The 18,821-nt window shown below is 49.2% G+C and overlaps 1 protein-coding gene across 5 annotated transcripts in view; it reads right to left on the bottom strand.

Moving 5' to 3' along the window:
• The window catches only part of AHNAK (AHNAK nucleoprotein), a 74,994-nt gene that overhangs the window by 45,496 nt on the left and 10,677 nt on the right, over positions 1-18,821 (bottom strand). For 2 of the 5 annotated variants that reach the window (XM_037126634.2, XM_037126633.2), the window contains one exon: positions 1,066-18,373. The exons of 2 other annotated variants lie outside the window; for them this stretch is intronic. In XM_037126634.2, the coding sequence (XP_036982529.2) occupies positions 1,895-18,373 (16,479 nt within the window). In that variant the 3' untranslated portion in view covers positions 1,066-1,894. Of the gene's footprint in view, positions 1-1,065; positions 18,374-18,821 lie in introns of those variants that run through there. One more of the 5 variants, XM_037126637.2, reaches the window with a different exon arrangement.

The raw sequence follows: 18,821 nt of genomic DNA, 5'->3' as shown, positions 1-18,821 counted from the left end.
GCCCAAACACCCGAGGGGACTCTGACCTTGTGGACACTGTCCCTAATTTTAGGGACAAGGAAACTGAGGCTAAAGGAGGGTTCAGTATCTGGCCCAATTCACAAACACAGCAGTAAGTCAGTTGCCTTAAGAAAGCGGCAACAGGACCACATGTTTGCCTTGTTACCTCTCTTTTCCAAACCAACTGCCCCAGCCCCCAGGGACAGAGGCTGTGCTGGCCGAGGGGGGAATGGATGGATGGACCGAGCTGAGCAAGGGCAGGTTGAGTTCACGTTGGGCAGGTCCCATTGCTCCTGTAGAAACCCCGAGAAGCTGCCCACAGAGGGTGGGCGGGGGCGGCAGCTGTTGTGTGATCTGAGGGTGATGGGAGAGTCGCCTGCACCGGCAGCAAGGCCGCAGCTCCGGGGAAGGCGGGGGAAGAGCTTAGTCTCTTTGCTTTGGTGTGAGAGGACACGACCCTCTGCCCAGCAGTGTCGGACCTGAGGAGCCACCTTCCACGAGGCTCCCCCACTGTGTATTGTCCTCAGAGCTGGAAATCGAAAGGGGACTATGCTCAGAAGAGACCGGCCATCGTGTTCAGCCCTGACGTGGCCTCGAAGGAACCACGAAGGTGTCTGATACAAGACCCGCACCCTTGCTTATTTCAAAGGGCAAACTGAGGCCCAGGCAGGGCAGATAACTTGAGACCACCCGGCAAAGCTGCAGCCAAGCCAGGATTCAACGGCCGGCCTATGGCTCACGGCTAGATCCCTTCCACCACTCCAACAGGCCTTTTTAAAAACTCCCCTCTGCATCGTTTTACCGGTTTAGAACCATTTCCGAATCGTGCGTTCAGATCTGAGGTGGCAAAGGTGTCAAGTGGGTCCTGGGGCTTGGAGTGCCAGCATCAAGCCTCTCAAAGGCACGGCCAGCCTTACCAGGAGGGGCCGGGAGCCCGGAGTCCCTCCCCTTACCCAGTAGTGAACCCAGCGATGCCCCAGGGTGGATCCCGTGTGAACTCTCAGGGCTGGTGTGCAGCCTCCTTCAGCTTCTTCCCCTCAACACATAACGCCAAGGCACAGGACGTCAGGGTTAATACACAGCTTTATTTGCCTTTGACAGCGTCGATTTTCTTACATTCTTAATTAGGTTGCCATTAAAGTGCGGGAAAATTCCTTAATCATGATAACAACTGTTACAAGAAATCAGAACTAATCAGGAAAATGGTGGCCACGAAGAAAACGTTTCTCTTCCAACACACGGAATGGAAGCCCCCGGTGTTCGGCTAGTGGGTCGGCCGATTGGCACAGTTTCTAATTCCCTCTGACTGAAGCGCCCCACCGGCTGGGACCACCACCCCTGGGGGACAAAGCGATGCTGAAGAGAATTCTAAAACAACACCCACACACCCAGCCTGCCACCTCCTCTCGGCCCTCTTTGGGTGTTGGCTGTTTGCGTACATCCGATTTTAGGAGAAAATGGAGGTCTGGCCCCCCTCTACTGCCTTTCTACCCCACCCCCCTTGCTAACAAAAGCCCCCAAAGTCATCATTGCAATGAAAAAGTGGGTCTCCATTACCCCGACACTAACAATGTTCAGTAAAAATGAGGATAATAATAAACACAAAAGCTGGCGTAGTAAACAGGAGCTCCCAGCGCACAATCTGCAACGGCAGCAACAAAACCGAAATCCCCAGGCACACGCCGCGACTCTGCACACGGGCTGGTGGGACTTGAAGCCCCGGCCTGCCCGTGAGGCTCCAGGAGCTGGATGGCAGCTGGCTCAGCACCCGCCGCCGGCAGAGGCCAGCTGGTCGCACTGCTGCTGAGGCTGTCGGCGTGTTTCTCTGGGGAGGTCATATACAAACACACCCGAAGCTGATGGATCTTTATACATGTATGTACACGAAGGCCTGCTACTCCTTCTTCGTGGAAACCACCACCTCCACCTCGGGAAGCTGTATGCCAACCTTCGTCCCACTGTCATTGCTGGAGGAAGAGGACAGTCTGGACTTCTTAGAGGCCAAGGACACTCCACTCCCCTGTAACTTGCCTGCCTCATCATCACTTCCAGTCACCTCATAATGACCTTTGCTCTTTGACCCTAATCCACCAAAGGTACCAAACTTCAGCTTCGCGTGTTTCCCTTTGACTTTCTCACCTTCCAGCGACACTTCCCCACCTTCAAACTCCAAAGTCCCGGTCGGGGTGGAAGGTGCAGAGAGCTCCCTTTCGTCGCTGAAGGAATTGGAGCGGTGCTGTGGCTTCTTACTTTTAAACAAGGAGAACTTGGCTTTGGGTGAAGATGTTTCCGCCTCTGCTTCCCCCTCCAGGGAGCCCAGGCTGGCCTTCGAGCTCTTCAGGTCCCCTTTGGACCCCGAGATGGACGCTTCTGGGGAGCTGGTGACACCGCCTTTCCCTTTAGGTTTAGAAAAATTGAACTTGGGCATTTTGATTTTGGACTTTTTAAGTTTTACATCGGACTCTTCCCACTCGCCCTCTCCGGCACCAGGCTGGACACTGGCCTCTGCTTTGGGGAAATTGATATCCACCCCCACTTCTCTGCCAACCAGCTCACGGCCAGAGAAGGTGAATTTGGGGATCTTCATCTTAGGGAATGTTACTTTTCCAGATCTGCTTTCCAACTGACCTTGAAGCCCAGATACACTCAGTCCAGGACCCTGGAGTCCAATCTGGCCTTTCGCACCTCCTCCTGCTTTTGGTCCTGAGAAATGAAGTCCTCCGGCATCCAAGTTGAGAGCAGAGGACACCTGGGGTCCTTTCCACTCAACCCCAGAACCTTTGACACTCATGTGCCCTTCCCCCAGGCTGACGTCTGGGACACTGACACCCCCTGAAACATCCACACCTCCTTTGATTTTCGGGCCCTTCAAGCCAATACCAAAATCAGACTGCGGAGATGCCGTGTTAAATGAAGGCCCTTTCACACTGATGTCGGGAGCGGCCCCGTGGACACCTATTCCTGGCAGGTTGCCTTTGATTTCAGGGCCAGAAATTTGCCCGGTGGGGAGTTTCACATGCACACCTTGCAGCCCCACGCCACATGCAGAGGCCTTACTTCCGGGCACTTGGAGGCTCCCTTCCAGGCCTTGAACACTGATGCCTGGAAGACCTCCTCCAAAAGAGGGGCCTTTCATCTCACCAATGCCCCCAAGGCTCCCTTTTACTTTTGGTCCTTCCAAGTTCAAGTCCACATCCGGTGCTGAGATCTGAGGGCCAGAGATCTGTGGCCCTTTCAAGTTCAGTCCTCCGAGGTTCATGTCCATGCCTGGCCCCTTTAGATCTCCAGTAAGCTGTGGCCCCTTGACGTTAATGTCCAAGTCAGACCCTGGACAGGAGATGCCGAACTGGGGTAGCTTCATGTGGGGAAGTTTGAAACCACCTTCAGGTGTCTCCAAGCTTAGGTCAGGGCCACCTACCGATACTTTAGGGCATTTAATGTCACCAGAGACAGCCAGGTCTCCCTTCAAACTTGGTCCTTTCAAGTTCAGATCAAGGTCAGGTCCGGAGATTTTTGGCATAGAGAGGTTCACTGAAGGCAAGTCTACTTTTGGCCCCTTCAGAGACACATCGGGCCCTGCAAGCTTAATATCCGGTGAGCTCACGCTTCCTTCAAGCGAGGGCAGCTGTGCATGGGCCTCAGCCACCCCACCCTCCATTTTCACACCAGGGACGCCAATCTTGGGCATCGAAAACTTGGGGAACTTGATTTTCGATTCTGGACCTTGCAGATCTATGTCTGGTCCTTCCAATCCTACACTGGGGACATCACCCTTTATCTTTGGTCCTTTCAAGCTAACGTTCACATCAGGGAGGGCGACTTGAGGGGCAGAAATGTTGAATGATGGTGCTTTGACTTTAGCATCTGGGCCTTCAATATTGACATCAGGTGCACCCAAGTTTGCCTGCACCCTGGGGCCTTTCAAGCTGCCCTCAATCTTGGGTCCAGACACATCCACACTCGGCACCTTCAGCTTGATGTCAGAACCTTCCACACTCATCCCTGGTGAAGACATATCAAGGTCAGGAACCTGGATTTCACCCTCCATTTTGGGGGCCTCCGCTTTAAATTTGGGTGATTTAATGTCAAATTCTACATCTGGGAAGTACATTTTTCCAAACATAGTTTTCTTGGTCTTTGGAGATTTCGCGTCGACTTTCAGTGTGGCGTCTGGCCCAGTCACACTGACATCTACATCGGGAGTCTTCATGCTGGCGTCGATCTCACCCCCAGGAACACTCAAATCAAAGCCTTGTTTCTTGGTTTTAATTTTAGGGCCACTCATGTGAATTTTAGGCATTTTAAACTTACTCTTCTTGCCCTTGCCACCAACACTAATGTCAGGAGTTTCAATGTTCAACTCTGCCTCAGGAACAGTCACATCAACCGAAGGTGACTTCAGGTCAGCTTTGGGGCCTTTCGCCCCAAATCCAAACTTGGGTTTCTTAAATTTAGGGATTTTAACATCTGGTCCTTCAATGTTAACATCCGGGCTCTCCATGTGTACATCTAAGTCTGGAGCTTCTAAATCAACATTAGGCCCCTTAAAGTCCAGTTCTCCACCTTCTAATTTGGGACCAGAAATTCCGATTTTGGGTGCCTTGAGATGCAAATCGACATCAGGGACAGTTACTTTAGGGGCAGATATATCCAGTGATGGCATCTTCAAATGTGGGCCACTGAGTTTGGCATCTGGGCCTTCAAAATCCAAACCCGGACCTTTAAGGTCTACTTCTGGGCCTTGGAAATTACCTTTAATCTTAGGGACAGACACATCGAAGTCTCCTTTGACTTTGGGTCCTTTCAAATCTAGATCGACATCAGGCATGGAAATTTTGGGAGCTTTGATATTAATCTCAGGCATCTTGAATTTGGGGCCCTTCAGTTTCGCATCTGGACCTTCAACACTCACATCTGGAACAGCAATGTCCACCTTGGGTCCTGAGACATCAATGTCAGCCTTGGGCAAGTTCACATCTATTTCTGGGCCCTCTCCTTTGAAGCCAGGCATGCTGAACTTGGGCATTTTCACCTTGGGCATCTTCAGGTGCCAGTCTGGACCATGAACATCCACATCGGGAGCATCAATGTCCACTTTGGGACCTTTGATGTCAATTCCAGGACCCTTGAGGTCACCTTCAACCTTAGGCAGGGAAACATCAACATCACCCTTTACTTTGGGACCTTTCAGGTTTAAGTCAATGTCAGGCATGGAGATCTTAGGAGCTTTGATGTTCATCTCAGGCATCTTGAACTTGGGACCCTTCAGTTTTGCATCTGGACCTTCAATATTCACATCTGGAACATCAATGTCCACCTTGGGTCCTGAGACATTAATATCACCTTTGGGCAGATTCACATCCACCTCAGGGCCCTCTCCTTTGAAGCCAGGCATGCTGAACTTGGGCATTTTCACCTTGGGCATCTTCAGGTGCCAGTCTGGGCCATGAACATCCACATCTGGGACATCAATGTCCACTTTAGGGCCTTTGATGTCAACTTCAGGGCCCTTGAGATCACCTTCCACTTTGGGCAGAGACACGTCCACATCTCCCTTTACTTTAGGACCCTTCAGATTCAGGTCAACCTCAGGCATGGAGATCTTGGGTGCTTTGAGATGCAGGTCAGGCATTTTAAACTTGGGGCCCTTCAGTTTCCCTTCTGGGCCATGAATGTCAATGTCAGGAGTGTCTACGTCCAGCTTAGGGCCTTTAACATCCACTTTGGGGCCTTTCAGATCTCCTTCCAGTTTAGGAACGGAAATGTCCAAATCTCCTTTTACCTTTGGTCCTTTCAAGTTCAAATCAATGTCACTCATGGAGATTTGTGGGGTTTTAAAATGCACATCAGGCATCTTAAATTTGGGGCCTTTCAGTTTCCCTTCAGGACCCTCAATGTCCATCTCTGGCCCTTTCAGATCACCTTCTACCTTAGGAAGTGAAAGGTCCACATCACCCTTTGCCTTTGGCCCTTTCAAGTTTAAGTCAAAGTCGGGCATGGAGATCTTGGGAGCTTTAATGTGCATCTCTGGCATCTTAAATTTGGGCCCCTTCAATTTTCCTTCTGGACCTTCAATATTGATATCAGGAGTATCAATGTCCAATTTGGGTGCCTTCATGTCAATTTCTGGGCCTTTGAGGTCACCTTCCACTTTAGGTAGAGAGACATCCACATTACCCTTCACTTTGGGGCCCTTCAAGTTTAAGTCAAGGTCAGGCATGGAGATTTTGGGAGCTTTGATGTTCATCTCAGGCATCTTGAATTTGGGACCCTTCAGTTTTGCATCTGGACCTTCAACACTCACATCTGGAACAGCAATGTCCACCTTGGGTCCTGAGACATCAATGTCAGCCTTGGGCAAGTTCACATCTATTTCTGGGCCCTCTCCTTTGAAGCCAGGCATGCTGAACTTGGGCATTTTCACCTTGGGCATCTTCAGGTGCCAGTCTGGACCATGAACATCCACATCGGGAGCATCAATGTCCACTTTGGGACCTTTGATGTCAATTCCAGGACCCTTGAGGTCACCTTCAACCTTAGGCAGGGAAACATCAACATCACCCTTTACTTTGGGACCTTTCAGGTTTAAGTCAATGTCAGGCATGGAGATCTTAGGAGCTTTGATGTTCATCTCAGGCATCTTGAACTTGGGACCCTTCAGTTTTGCATCTGGACCTTCGATATTCACATCTGGAACATCAATGTCCACCTTGGGTCCTGAGACATTAATATCACCTTTGGGCAGATTCACATCCACCTCAGGGCCTTCTCCTTTGAAGCCAGGCATGCTGAACTTGGGCATTTTCACCTTGGGCATCTTCAGGTGCCAGTCTGGGCCATGAACATCCACATCTGGGACATCAATGTCCACTTTGGGGCCTTTAATATCCACTTCAGGAGCCTTAATGTCACCTTCCACTTTTGGTAAAGACACATCCACATCACCCTTCACTTTGGGGCCTTTCAGATTCAGGTCAACCTCAGGCATGGAGATCTTGGGTGCTTTGAGATGCAGGTCAGGCATTTTAAACTTGGGGCCCTTCAGTTTCCCTTCTGGGCCATGAATGTCAATGTCAGGAGTGTCTATGTCCACCTTGGGTCCTGAGATGTCAATGTCAGCTTTGGGGAGGTTCACATCGACCTCAGGGCCTTCTCCTTTGAAGCCGGGCATGCTGAACTTGGGCATTTTTATCTTGGGCATCTTGAGATGCCAGTCTGGACCTTGAACATCCACATCTGGTGCATCAATGTCCATTTTGGGGGCTTTGATGTCCACTTCAGGGCCTCTCAGGTCACCTTCCACCTTAGGGAGTGAAACATCCACATCTCCTTTGACCTTAGGTCCTTTCAGATGCAAATCAAAGTCAGGCATGGAGATCTTGGGGGCTTTGATGTTCATCTCAGGCATCTTGAACTTAGGACCTTTCAACTTTCCTTCTGGTCCTTCAATGTTAACATCAGGACCCTCAATGTCCACTTTGGGTCCTGAGACATCGATGTCAGCCCTGGGCAAGTTCACATCCACTTCTGGGCCCTCTCCTTTGAAGCCAGGCATGCTGATTTTGGGCATTTTTATCTTGGGCATCTTAAGGTGCCAGTCTGGGCCATGAACGTCCACATCTGGTGCATCAATGTCCATTTTGGGGGCTTTGATGTCCACTTCAGGGCCTTTCAAGTCACCTTCTATCTTAGGGAGGGAAACATCCACATCTCCTTTGACCTTAGGACCTTTCAGATGCAAATCAAAGTCAGGCATGGAGATCTTGGGGGCTTTGATGTTCATCTCAGGCATCTTGAACTTAGGACCTTTCAACTTTCCTTCTGGTCCTTCAATGTTAACATCAGGACCCTCAATGTCCACTTTGGGTCCTGAGACATCGATGTCAGCCCTGGGCAAGTTCACATCCACTTCTGGGCCCTCTCCTTTGAAGCCTGGCATGCTGATCTTTGGCATTTTTATCTTGGGCATCTTCAGGTGCCAATCTGGGCCATGCACATCCACATCTGGGACGTCAATATCCACTTTAGGGCCTTTGATGTCAAATTCAGGGCCTTTCAGGTCACCTTCAACCTTAGGCAGGGAAATATCCATATCACTTTTTACCTTGGGGCCTTTCAAGTTTAAATCAATGTCAGGCATAGAGATCTTGGGAGCCTTTATGTGCATTTCTGGCATCTTGAATTTAGGCCCCTTCAATTTCCCCTCTGGGCCTTCAATGTTAATATCAGGAGTGTCAATGTCCACTTTGGGGCCCTTGATGTCCACCTCAGGGCCTTTTAGGTCACCTTCCATTTTTGGCAAAGACACATCCACATCGCCCTTCATTTTGGGTCCCTTCAGGTTTAAGTCAATGTCAGGCATGGAGATCTTAGGAGCTTTGATGTTCATCTCAGGCATCTTGAACTTGGGACCCTTCAGTTTTGCATCTGGACCTTCAATATTCACATCTGGAACATCAATGTCCACCTTGGGTCCTGAGACACCAATGTCGGCCTGGGGCAGATTCACATCCACCTCAGGGCCTTCTCCTTTGAAGCCAGGCATGTTGAACTTTGGCATTTTCATTTTGGGCATCTTTAGGTGCCAGTCTGGGCCATGAACATCCACATCAGGAACACCAATGTCTACTTTGGGACCTTTGATGTCAACCCCTGGCACTTTTAGATCTCCTTCTACTTTGGGCAGAGAAACATCCACATCACCTCTTATCTTGGGGCCCTTCAGGTTTAAATCAATGTCAGGCATGGAGATCTTGGGTGCTTTGATATTCACGTCAGGCATCTTAATTTTGGGACCTTTTAAACCTCCTTCTAGACCTTCCACATTCACTTCTGGGCCCTCAATGTCCATTTTAGGAGCCTCTATGTGGATATCTCCTTTTGGTAGATCCACAGCCACATCTGGCCCTTCTGCTTTTAAGCCAGGCACACCAAACTTCGGCATTTTCATCTTGGGCATTTTCAAATTCCAGTCTGGACCATGTACATCCACATCAGGTGCATCAAGATGAACTTCTGGTGCTTTAAGATCCACTTGTGGTCCTTTAAAGTCACCTTCTAAGTTAGGACCTGTAACATCTAAGTCTCCTTTGACTTTAGGACTTTTCAGATTTAACTCCACATCAGGCATAGAAACTTTAGGAGATGAAATGCTCAGAAAAGGCATTTTGAACTTGGATCCTTTTGCTTTTCCTTGGACCTCAACATCAGGAGCATTGATATCAACTTTGGGGCCTGTTACATCAATATCTGGCTTTTTCACTTTGACATCCACCTCAGGCATTTGAACTTTGGAGCCCGAAAAATTAAATTTGGGAAGCTTAAAACGAGATTTCTTTGACTTGCCTTCAACATTAAGCTTAGGACCAGAAATGTCCACTTCTGGGCCCTTTACGTCCAACTTGGGAGCTTTAATGTCACCTTCAAACTTGGGCCCAGAAACATCAACATCTCCCTTGAGCTTTGAGCCTTTCAAATTCAAGTCAATTTCTGGCATGGAAATCTTGGGCATGTTTACATGCATGTCAGGCATCTTCAGTTTTGGGCCTTTTAATTTGCCTTCTGGGCCATGAATGTCAACATCTGGAGCATCCAAATCTATCTTCGGGCCCTTGATGTCAATACTAGGCCCTTTCAAATCACCTTCAACAGCTGGAAGTGAAACATCGACATCTCCTTTCATTTTAGGACCTTTAAGATTGAGATCCAAATCTGGCATTGATATCTTAGGAGCTTTGATATTCATCTCAGGCATCTTGAATTTGGGACCCTTCAGTTTTGCATCTGGACCTTCGATATTAACATCTGGAACATCAATATCCACCTTGGGTCCTGAGACATTAATATCACCTTTGGGCAGATTCACATCCACCTCAGGGCCTTCTCCTTTGAAGCCAGGCATGCTGAACTTGGGCATTTTCACCTTGGGCATCTTCAGGTGCCAGTCTGGGCCATGAACATCCACATCTGGGACATCAATGTCCACTTTGGGGCCTTTAATATCCACTTCAGGAGCCTTAATGTCACCTTCCACTTTTGGTAAAGACACATCCACATCACCCTTCACTTTGGGGCCTTTCAGGTTAAGATCAATGTCAGGCATGGAGATCTTTGGGGCCTTGATGTTCATCTCGGGCATCTTAAACTTGGGACCTTTTAACTTTCCCTCAGGACCTTCAATGTTAACATCAGGACCTTCAATGTCCACTTTGGGTCCTGAGACATCAATGTCAGCCTTGGGCAGGTTCACATCCACCTCAGGACTTTCTCCTTTGAAACCTGGCATGCTAAACTTGGGCATTTTCACCTTGGGCATTTTCAGATGCCAATCTGGGCCATGAACATCCATATCTGGAACATTGACACCCACTTTGGGGCCTTTGATGTCAACTTCAGGACCTTTCAGGTCACCTTCAACTTTAGGCAGAGAAACATCCACATCACCCTTTACTTTCGGGCCTTTCAGATGCAAATCAAAGTCAGGCATGGAGATCTTGGGGGTTTTGATGTTCATCTCAGGCATCTTAAATTTGGGACCTTTCAATTTTCCTTCTGGTCCTTCAATGTTAACATCAGGGCCCTCAATGTCTACCTTGGGTCCAGTAACATCAATGTCCGCTTTGGGAAGGTTCACATCCACTTCTGGGCCCTCTGCTTTGAATCCTGGCATGCTGAACTTGGGCATTTTCATCTTAGGCATCTTCAAGTGCCAGTCTGGTCCATGAACATCCACATCTGGGACATCAATGTCCACTTTGGGGCCCTTGAGGTCAACTTCAGGGCCTTTCAGATCTCCTTCTACCTTGGGACCTGTGACTTCCATGCCTCCTTTTATTTTTGGACCTGTTAGATTAAGATCAATATCTGGCATGGATAACTTTGGAGTCTTAAAATGCATTTCAGGCATCTTAAACTTTGGACTTTTCCACTTTCCTTCTGGTCCTTCAATATTCACATCCGGACCTTCAATGTCCACTTTGGGTCCTGAGACATCAATGTCAGCCTTGGGCAGGTTCACATCCACTTCTGGGCCCTCTCCTTTGAGGCCAGGCATGCTGAACTTGGGCATTTTCACCTTGGGCATCTTCAGATGCCAATCTGGGCCATGAACATCTACATCTGGTACATCAATGTCCACTTTGGGGCCCTTTATGTCAACTTCAGGGCCTTCAACTTTAGGCAGAGAAACGTCCACATCGCCCTTTACTTTTGGGCCTTTCAGATGCAAATCAATGTCAGGCATGGAGATCTTGGGGGCTTTGATGTTCATCTCAGGCATCTTGAATTTAGGACCTTTCAATTTTCCTTCTGGTCCTTCAATGTTAACATCAGGACCTTCAATGTCCACTTTGGGCACTGAGACATCAATGTCGGCCTTGGGCAGGTTCACATCCACTTCTGGACCCTCTGCTTTGAAGCCAGGCATGCTGAACTTTGGCATTTTCATCTTGGGCATCTTCAGGTGCCAGTCTGGTCCGTGAACTTCAGGAACACTTATGTCTGCTTTGGGGCCCTTGATGTTCACATCTGGTACTTTACCTTCTACCTCAGGCACAGACACATCAACATCCCCCTTGATTTTAGGTCCTTTCAGATTCAGGTCCACATCAGGCATAGAAATATTTGGGGCTTTGAAATGCATGTCAGGCATCTTGAACTTGGGGCCTTTCAATTTGCCCTCTGGCCCTTCAATGTCGGTATCTGGCCCACTGATGTCACCTTTGAGGTCCCCTTCCAATTTGGGAACATCTACATCCACTTCTCCTTTGATCTTGGGGCTTTTTAAGTGTAGATTGACATCTGGCATGGAGATTTTGGGAGCTTTAAAATGCATATCTGGCATCTTAAATTTAGGACTTTTCCATTTGCCATCTGGGCCTTCCACAGCTACGTCTGGCACTTCAACATCCAATTTGGGGCCCTTGACATCCAATTCTGGACCCTTGAACTCTCCTTCCATCTTTGGGGCAGAAACATCAAAGTCTCCTTTCACTTTAGGCCCCTTTAAGTTGAAGTCAACATCAGGCATGGAGATCTTGGGAGCATGGAAGTGCATGTCTGGCATCTTGAACTTAGGGCCTTTCAACTTCCCTTCTGGTCCCTCCAGGCTCACATCTGGGGCTTCAATGTCAACCTTGGGTCCAGAGATGTCAATGTCGGCCTTGGGCAGATTCACATCCACTTCTGGGCCCTCTGCTTTGAAGCCAGGCATGCTGAACTTGGGCATTTTCATCTTGGGCATCTTCAGGTTCCAGTCTGGGCCATGAACATCCACATCTGGGACATCAATGTCTACTTTGGGTCCTTTGATGTCCACATCTGGCACTTTCATTTCACCTTCTATCTTGGGCACAGACACATCCACATCCCCTTTGACTTTGGGGCCTTTCAAATGTACATCAGGCATGGAGATCTTGGGGGTCTTGAAGTGCATCTCAGGCATCTTAAACTTGGGACCCTTCAACTTTGCATCAGGACATTCCAGATCGACGTCAGGCAGCGCTATGTCCACATTGGGACCCTTCAAATCTCCCTCCAATTTTGGCACAGACACATCCACATCCCCTTTGACTTTGGGGCCTTTCAAGTGTAAGTCTACATCAGGCATGGAGATCTTGGGGGTCTTGAAATGCATATCAGGCATCTTAAACTTAGGACCCTTCAGCTTCCCTTCTGGTCCCTCCAGGCTCACATCTGGGGCTTCAATGTCAACCTTGGGTCCAGAGATGTCAATGTCGGCCTTGGGCAGGTTCACATCCACTTCTGGGCCCTCTGCTTTGAAGCCAGGCATGCTGAACTTGGGCATTTTCATCTTGGGCATCTTCAGGTTCCAGTCTGGGCCATGAACATCCACATCTGGGACATCAATGTCTACTTTGGGTCCTTTGATGTCCACATCTGGCACTTTCATTTCACCTTCTATCTTGGGCACAGACACATCCACATCCCCTTTGACTTTGGGGCCTTTCAAATGTACATCAGGCATGGAGATCTTGGGGGTCTTGAAGTGCATCTCAGGCATCTTAAACTTGGGACCCTTCAACTTTGCATCAGGACATTCCAGATCGACGTCAGGCAGCGCTATGTCCACATTGGGACCCTTCAAATCTCCCTCCAATTTTGGCACAGACACATCCACATCCCCTTTGACTTTGGGGCCTTTCAAATGTACATCAGGCATGGAGATCTTGGGGGTCTTGAAGTGCATCTCAGGCATCTTAAACTTGGGACCCTTCAACTTTGCATCAGGACATTCCAGATCGACATCGGGCACCTCCACATCCACGCTGGGACCTCTGATATCACCTTCTAGTTCTGGCATGGAAGCATCTATCTCACCTTTCAGTTTGGGTCCCTTCAAATTCAAGTCCACATTTGGCATGGATATCTTGGAAGTTTTGATATTCAATTTAGGCATCTTAAATTTAGAGCCTTTTAATTTTCCTTCTGGTCCCTCAATATCCAAATCAGGAGCATCAATGTCCAGTTTGGGGCCAGAAACATTAATGTCAGCCTTTGGCAAGTTTACATCCACTTCTGGGCCCTCTCCTTTGAAGCCAGGCATGCTGAACTTGGGCATTTTCACTTTGGGCATCTTCAGGTGCCAGTCTGGGCCTTGAACATCCACATCTGGTGCATCAATGTCCATTTTGGGGGCTTTGATGTCCACATCTGGCACTTTCATTTCACCTTCTATCTTGGGCACGGACACATCCACATCCCCTTTGACTTTGGGGCCTTTCAAGTGTACATCAGGCATGGAGATCTTGGGGGCTTTAAAGTGCATCTCAGGCATCTTAAATTTAGGGCCTTTCATCTTTCCTTCAGGACATTCAATATCAATATCACCAACATCCACATCCACCTGAGGAGCTTTCACATCTATTTCAGGAAATTTTAGGTCTCCTTCCACTTTAGGGAGGGAAACATCTACATCAGTCTTCAGTTTAGGGGCTTTCAGATTAAGTCCAACATCAGGCATAGAAATTTTGTGTGTCTGTATATTCATGCTTGGCATTTTGAACTTGGGACCCTTTAGCTTCCCCTCTGGACTTTCAAGAGTCACATCTGGGGCATTAATGTCCACCTTGGGTCCAGAGACACTAACGTCAGCCTTGGGAAGGTTCACATCCACTTCTGGGCCCTCTCCTTTGAAGCCAGGCATGCTGAACTTTGGCATTTTCACTTTGGGCATCTTCAGGTGCCAGTCTGGACCATGAACCCCCACATCTGGTGCACTGATATCCACTTTGGGACCTTTAACGTCCACATCAGGAGCTTTTATCTCTCCTTCTACTTTTGGGACTGTAACATCAAAATCTCCTTTCATTTTAGGACCTTTCAAATGCAAACCAACATCTGGCATGGGTATCTTCTGAGGCTTTATATTCACTTCTGGCATCTTAAATTTAGGACCCTTTAGTTTTGCATCTGGACCTTCAACGTTCACATCTGGAACTTCCACATCTACCTTGGGTCCTGAGACGTCAATGTCAGCTTTGGGCAGGTTCACGTCCACTTCTGGGCCTTCTGCTTTGAAGCCAGGCATGCTGAACTTGGGCATTTTCATCTTGGGCATCTTCAGGTGCCAGTCTGGGCCATGAACATCCACATCTGGGGCACTAATGTCAACCTTGGGTCCTTTAAGATTGACATCTGGCACTTTTATTTCACCTTCTACATCAGGCAAAGACACATCTGCATCTCCCTTTAGTTTTGGTCCCTTAAGGTTTAGGTTCACATCAGGCATGGAGATCTTGGGAGTCTTGAAGTGCATCTCAGGCATCTTAAACTTGGGACCCTTCAGCTTCCCTTCTGGTCCCTCCAGGCTCACATCTGGGGCTTCAATGTCAACCTTGGGTCCAGAGATGTCAATGTCGGCCTTGGGCAGATTCACATCCACTTCTGGGCCCTCTGCTTTGAAGCCAGGCATGCTGAACTTGGGCATTTTCATCTTGGGCATCTTCAGGTTCCAGTCTGGGCCATGAACATCCACATCTGGGACATCAATGTCTACTTTGGGTCCTTTGATGTCCATATCTGGCACTTTCATTTCACCTTCTATCTTGGGCATAGACACATCCACATCCACATCCCCTTTGACTTTGGGGCCTTTCAAATGTAAATCAGGCTTGGAGATCTTGGGGGCCTTGAAATGCATCTCAGGCATCTTAAACTTGGGACCCTTCAGCTTCCCTTCTGGTCCCTCCAGGCTCACATCTGGGGCTTCAATGTCAACCTTGGGTCCAGAGACGTCAATGTCGGCCTTGGGCAGGTTCACATCCACTTCTGGGCCCTCTGCTTTGAAGCCAGGCATGCTGAACTTTGGCATTTTCATCTTGGGCATTTTCAGGCCCCAGTCTCCTTGTACCTCCACATCTGGTGCTTTCATATCTATCTTGGGGCCTTTGATTTCCACGTCTGGAACTTTCATCTCACCTTCTATTTTTGGTGCAGACATATCTAGATTTCCTTTCATTTTGGGTCCTTTAAGATCAAGGTCAACATCAGGCAGAGTCATCTTAGGAGCTTTGAAGTGCATTTCAGGCATCTTAAACTTGGGGCCTTTCAACTTCCCTTCAGGTCCTTCAAGGCTCAGATCTGGAGCACTAACATCTACCTTGGGTGCAGAAAGGTCCACATCATGCTTGGGCAGGTTCACATCAAGTTCTGGGCCCTCTCCTTTGAGACTAGGCATGGTAAATTTGGGCATTTTCATCTTGGGCATCTTTAGGTTCCAATCAGGACCATGAACTTCAACATCTGGGGCACTGACATCTACTTTTGGCCCTTTCAGGTCACCTTCCAGCTTTGGCACTGTGACATCATATTCTCCCTTGACCTTGGGACCTTTCATATGCAAGTCCACATCAGGCATGGAGATCTTTGGGGCCTTGATATTCATCTCAGGCATCTTAAACTTGGGACCCTTCAGCTTTCCTTCAGGTCCTTCGATGTTCACATCTGGAACTTCAACATCCACCTTGGGTCCTGAGATGTCAATGTCAGCTTTGGGCAGGTTCACATCCACTTCTGGGCCCTCTGCTTTGAAGCCAGGCATGCTGAACTTTGGCATTTTCATCTTGGGCATCTTCAGGTGCCAATCTGGGCCATGCACATCCACATCTGGGACATCAATGTCCACTTTGGCACTTTTGAGTTCAACATCGGGAACTTTAACCTCACCTTCAATCTTTGGTGCTGTGACATCATATTCTCCTTTTACACTAGGGCCTTTCAGATGTAAACCCACATCTGGCATGGAGATCTTGGGGGCTTTGATGTTCATCTCAGGCATCTTAAATTTGGGCCCTTTCAATTTTCCTTCTGGTCCCTCAATTCTCACATCAGGAGCACTAACATCTACCTTGGGCCCGGAAATGTCCACATCAGGCTTGGGCAGGTTCACGTCCACATCTGGGCCCTCTGCTTTGAGCCCTGGCACTGTGAACTTGGGCATTTTCATCTTGGGCATCTTCAGATGCCAGTCGGGGCCGTGAACATCCACATCTGGAGCATTAATGTTCACCTGGGGGCCTTTCAGTTCCCCTTCCAGTTTTGGTGCCGTTACATCATACTCTCCTTTTATCTTTGTGCCTTTAACATGTAGCTCTACATCAGGCATGGAGATCTTTGGTGTCTTGACACTCACTTCAGGCAACTTAACATCAGGGCCTTTAAATTCACGCCCCTGGCCTCCTATGTTGACATCTGGGACTTCCATGTTGACGTTGGGCCCTGTAATACTGGCATGTCCTTTGGGTAGATTCACATCTACGTCCAGACCTTCCCCTTTGACTCCAGGAGTGCTGAACTTGGGCATTTTCATCTTGGGCATTTTCAGGTTCCACTCTGGGCCATGAAGATCCACATCTGGGGCACTGACATCCACTTTGGGGCCTCTGACATTAACTTCAGGGACTTTGACTTTCCCTTCTACTTTTGGGAGTGTGGCATCTGCACCCCCTTTCACTTTAGGTGCACCCACGGTTAGGTCTACATCTGCCATAGAGATACTGCAGGTTCCGACTTTCCCAGGAGAACCACTCAGCTTGGGTCCTGCCAGGGTCCCCTCTAGGCTGGGTGTCTGTACGTCCACTTTGGAGCCTTTAACTGTCACTTGAGGTCCCTTAACATCACTTTGCACCTCCTGAGTGGGAAGTTTAATATCTCCTTTCAGTTTGGAGGACCCCAGGGTCAGATCCACCTCCTGCAAGGAGATTTTAGGTTTCTGAATAACCATTTCAGGATTCTTGACTTTAGTACCCTTTATCTTCCCTTCCAGCCCCCCAGTAGCAACCTTAGGCAGGCTGACATGCCCAGAGACCCCAGGAAGAGTCACTTCACCTGTGGGTTGTATCACATCAATTCCAGCTCCTTCTCCCTTAGAACCCGATACAGAGAATTTGGGGACTTTCATCTTGGGCATATTCAGTTTGCCTCCAGGCCCCTGCATATCAACATCAGGGCCTTGAACTTCCACACTGGGGCCAGTGATGTTGCCCTTGACTTTTGGAGCAGAGATATTCATCCCTATATTCCCCTGTGGCTTGGCACCTTTCAGGCTTAGGTCTCCCTCAAGTGATGGTCCGGTAATCTGGGGGCCCTTCAGCTTCCCCTCAACACTGGCACAGGGAGCACTGACTTCTAGCTGAGGGGTTTGGATGTTCCCACCCATGGTCATGCCTGGCTTGCTGCCCTTGTGCCCCACAGACAATTCAGGTGCAGAAATACTAAACCCTGTCTCTGAAAACTGGCCCTCGGGCCCTGTGGAGACACCCAATTTGGGCACCTTCATGGTGGGAATTTTAATTTTCCCATTATTGTCATTCTCAAGAGATGGGCCCTGTACCTCTACTGCCCCGCCCCTAAAAGCAGATGAAATGCCCACTTCTGGAATTTGGACTCCCCCTTTGCCACCCAAGTCTAGGCCCTTTGAACCGACATTGACGCCTGGGCTTCCCACCTTTATGCCAGGCACGGTGACCTGGAGTTTCGAGTGGCTGGCACCTTGGAGCTCTGGTCCGGAAGTGGAAATGGAACCTGCTTGAATGTCCACAGCAGAGCCTGTGGTCGAAGACGCTTCCCCCAAGCCTGAGGGCAGCCTGATCACTGTCTTTCCAGGCTGGCTCTGCACATCCACAGTGGAAATTTCGGTCAGTTCGTGCCGTGGAATCTTGATCTTGAAGTCAGGGCTGCTGATGTCGATGTCCTTGGCTCCTTCCCGGCCCGTCACATCCACAGTGTAGGCCGTGACCCTTCTAGTCACCGTGATGGTGCGGCTCTGGGTCTCCCCTTCCATTCCGTCCTCCGACTTCAGCCGAGGCTTGATCTTTGTGTCATAGATGCGCTGGTACTCCTCATCATCCCCGCTCTGCAGAGAGACACGCCCAGCAGAGGTTGCAGCAGAGTCTGCCTGGGTTACAGACGCCGGCCGCAGCCCAGCCTGTTTCCCAGAGAAGCTGGGACCATAACAGCAGTCCACGGAGCCTCCCGGGGCAGAGCACAGAGGGCCGGTGAGAGGGGCTGACAACCACATCGCAGGAGGAAAACAGAAATTATTTGGGGAAACTCAAGGAAGCAAAAGCCTTGGGGAGAGGAGGGGTGTAGACTCCTGGATGGCACAGTGTGGAAAAAGGATTTACCATTGATTCTAGACTCCAACCTCCGGTCAAGTACTGGGGACGCTTCTGAGAGACCAGCTCTGCCCTGACTTGACCCTGAGGCTCTCAACTCCCTGGCATGATTATTTAAGTGGGGAGCCCAGGAAAGCTGGGGTGAGAGTGGCCATGCTTGGGCGAATGCTTTCCCTTTGATCCCCA

The sequence above is a fragment of the Artibeus jamaicensis genome, unplaced genomic scaffold (assembly GCF_021234435.1).
Source record: "Artibeus jamaicensis isolate MK-2021 breed Jamaican fruit bat unplaced genomic scaffold, CSHL_Jam_final scaffold_614, whole genome shotgun sequence".
Classification (NCBI taxonomy): domain Eukaryota; kingdom Metazoa; phylum Chordata; class Mammalia; order Chiroptera; family Phyllostomidae; genus Artibeus; species Artibeus jamaicensis.
Note: the sequence above shows the minus strand (reverse complement) of the source record. Positions and strands in the feature narration are given on the sequence as shown.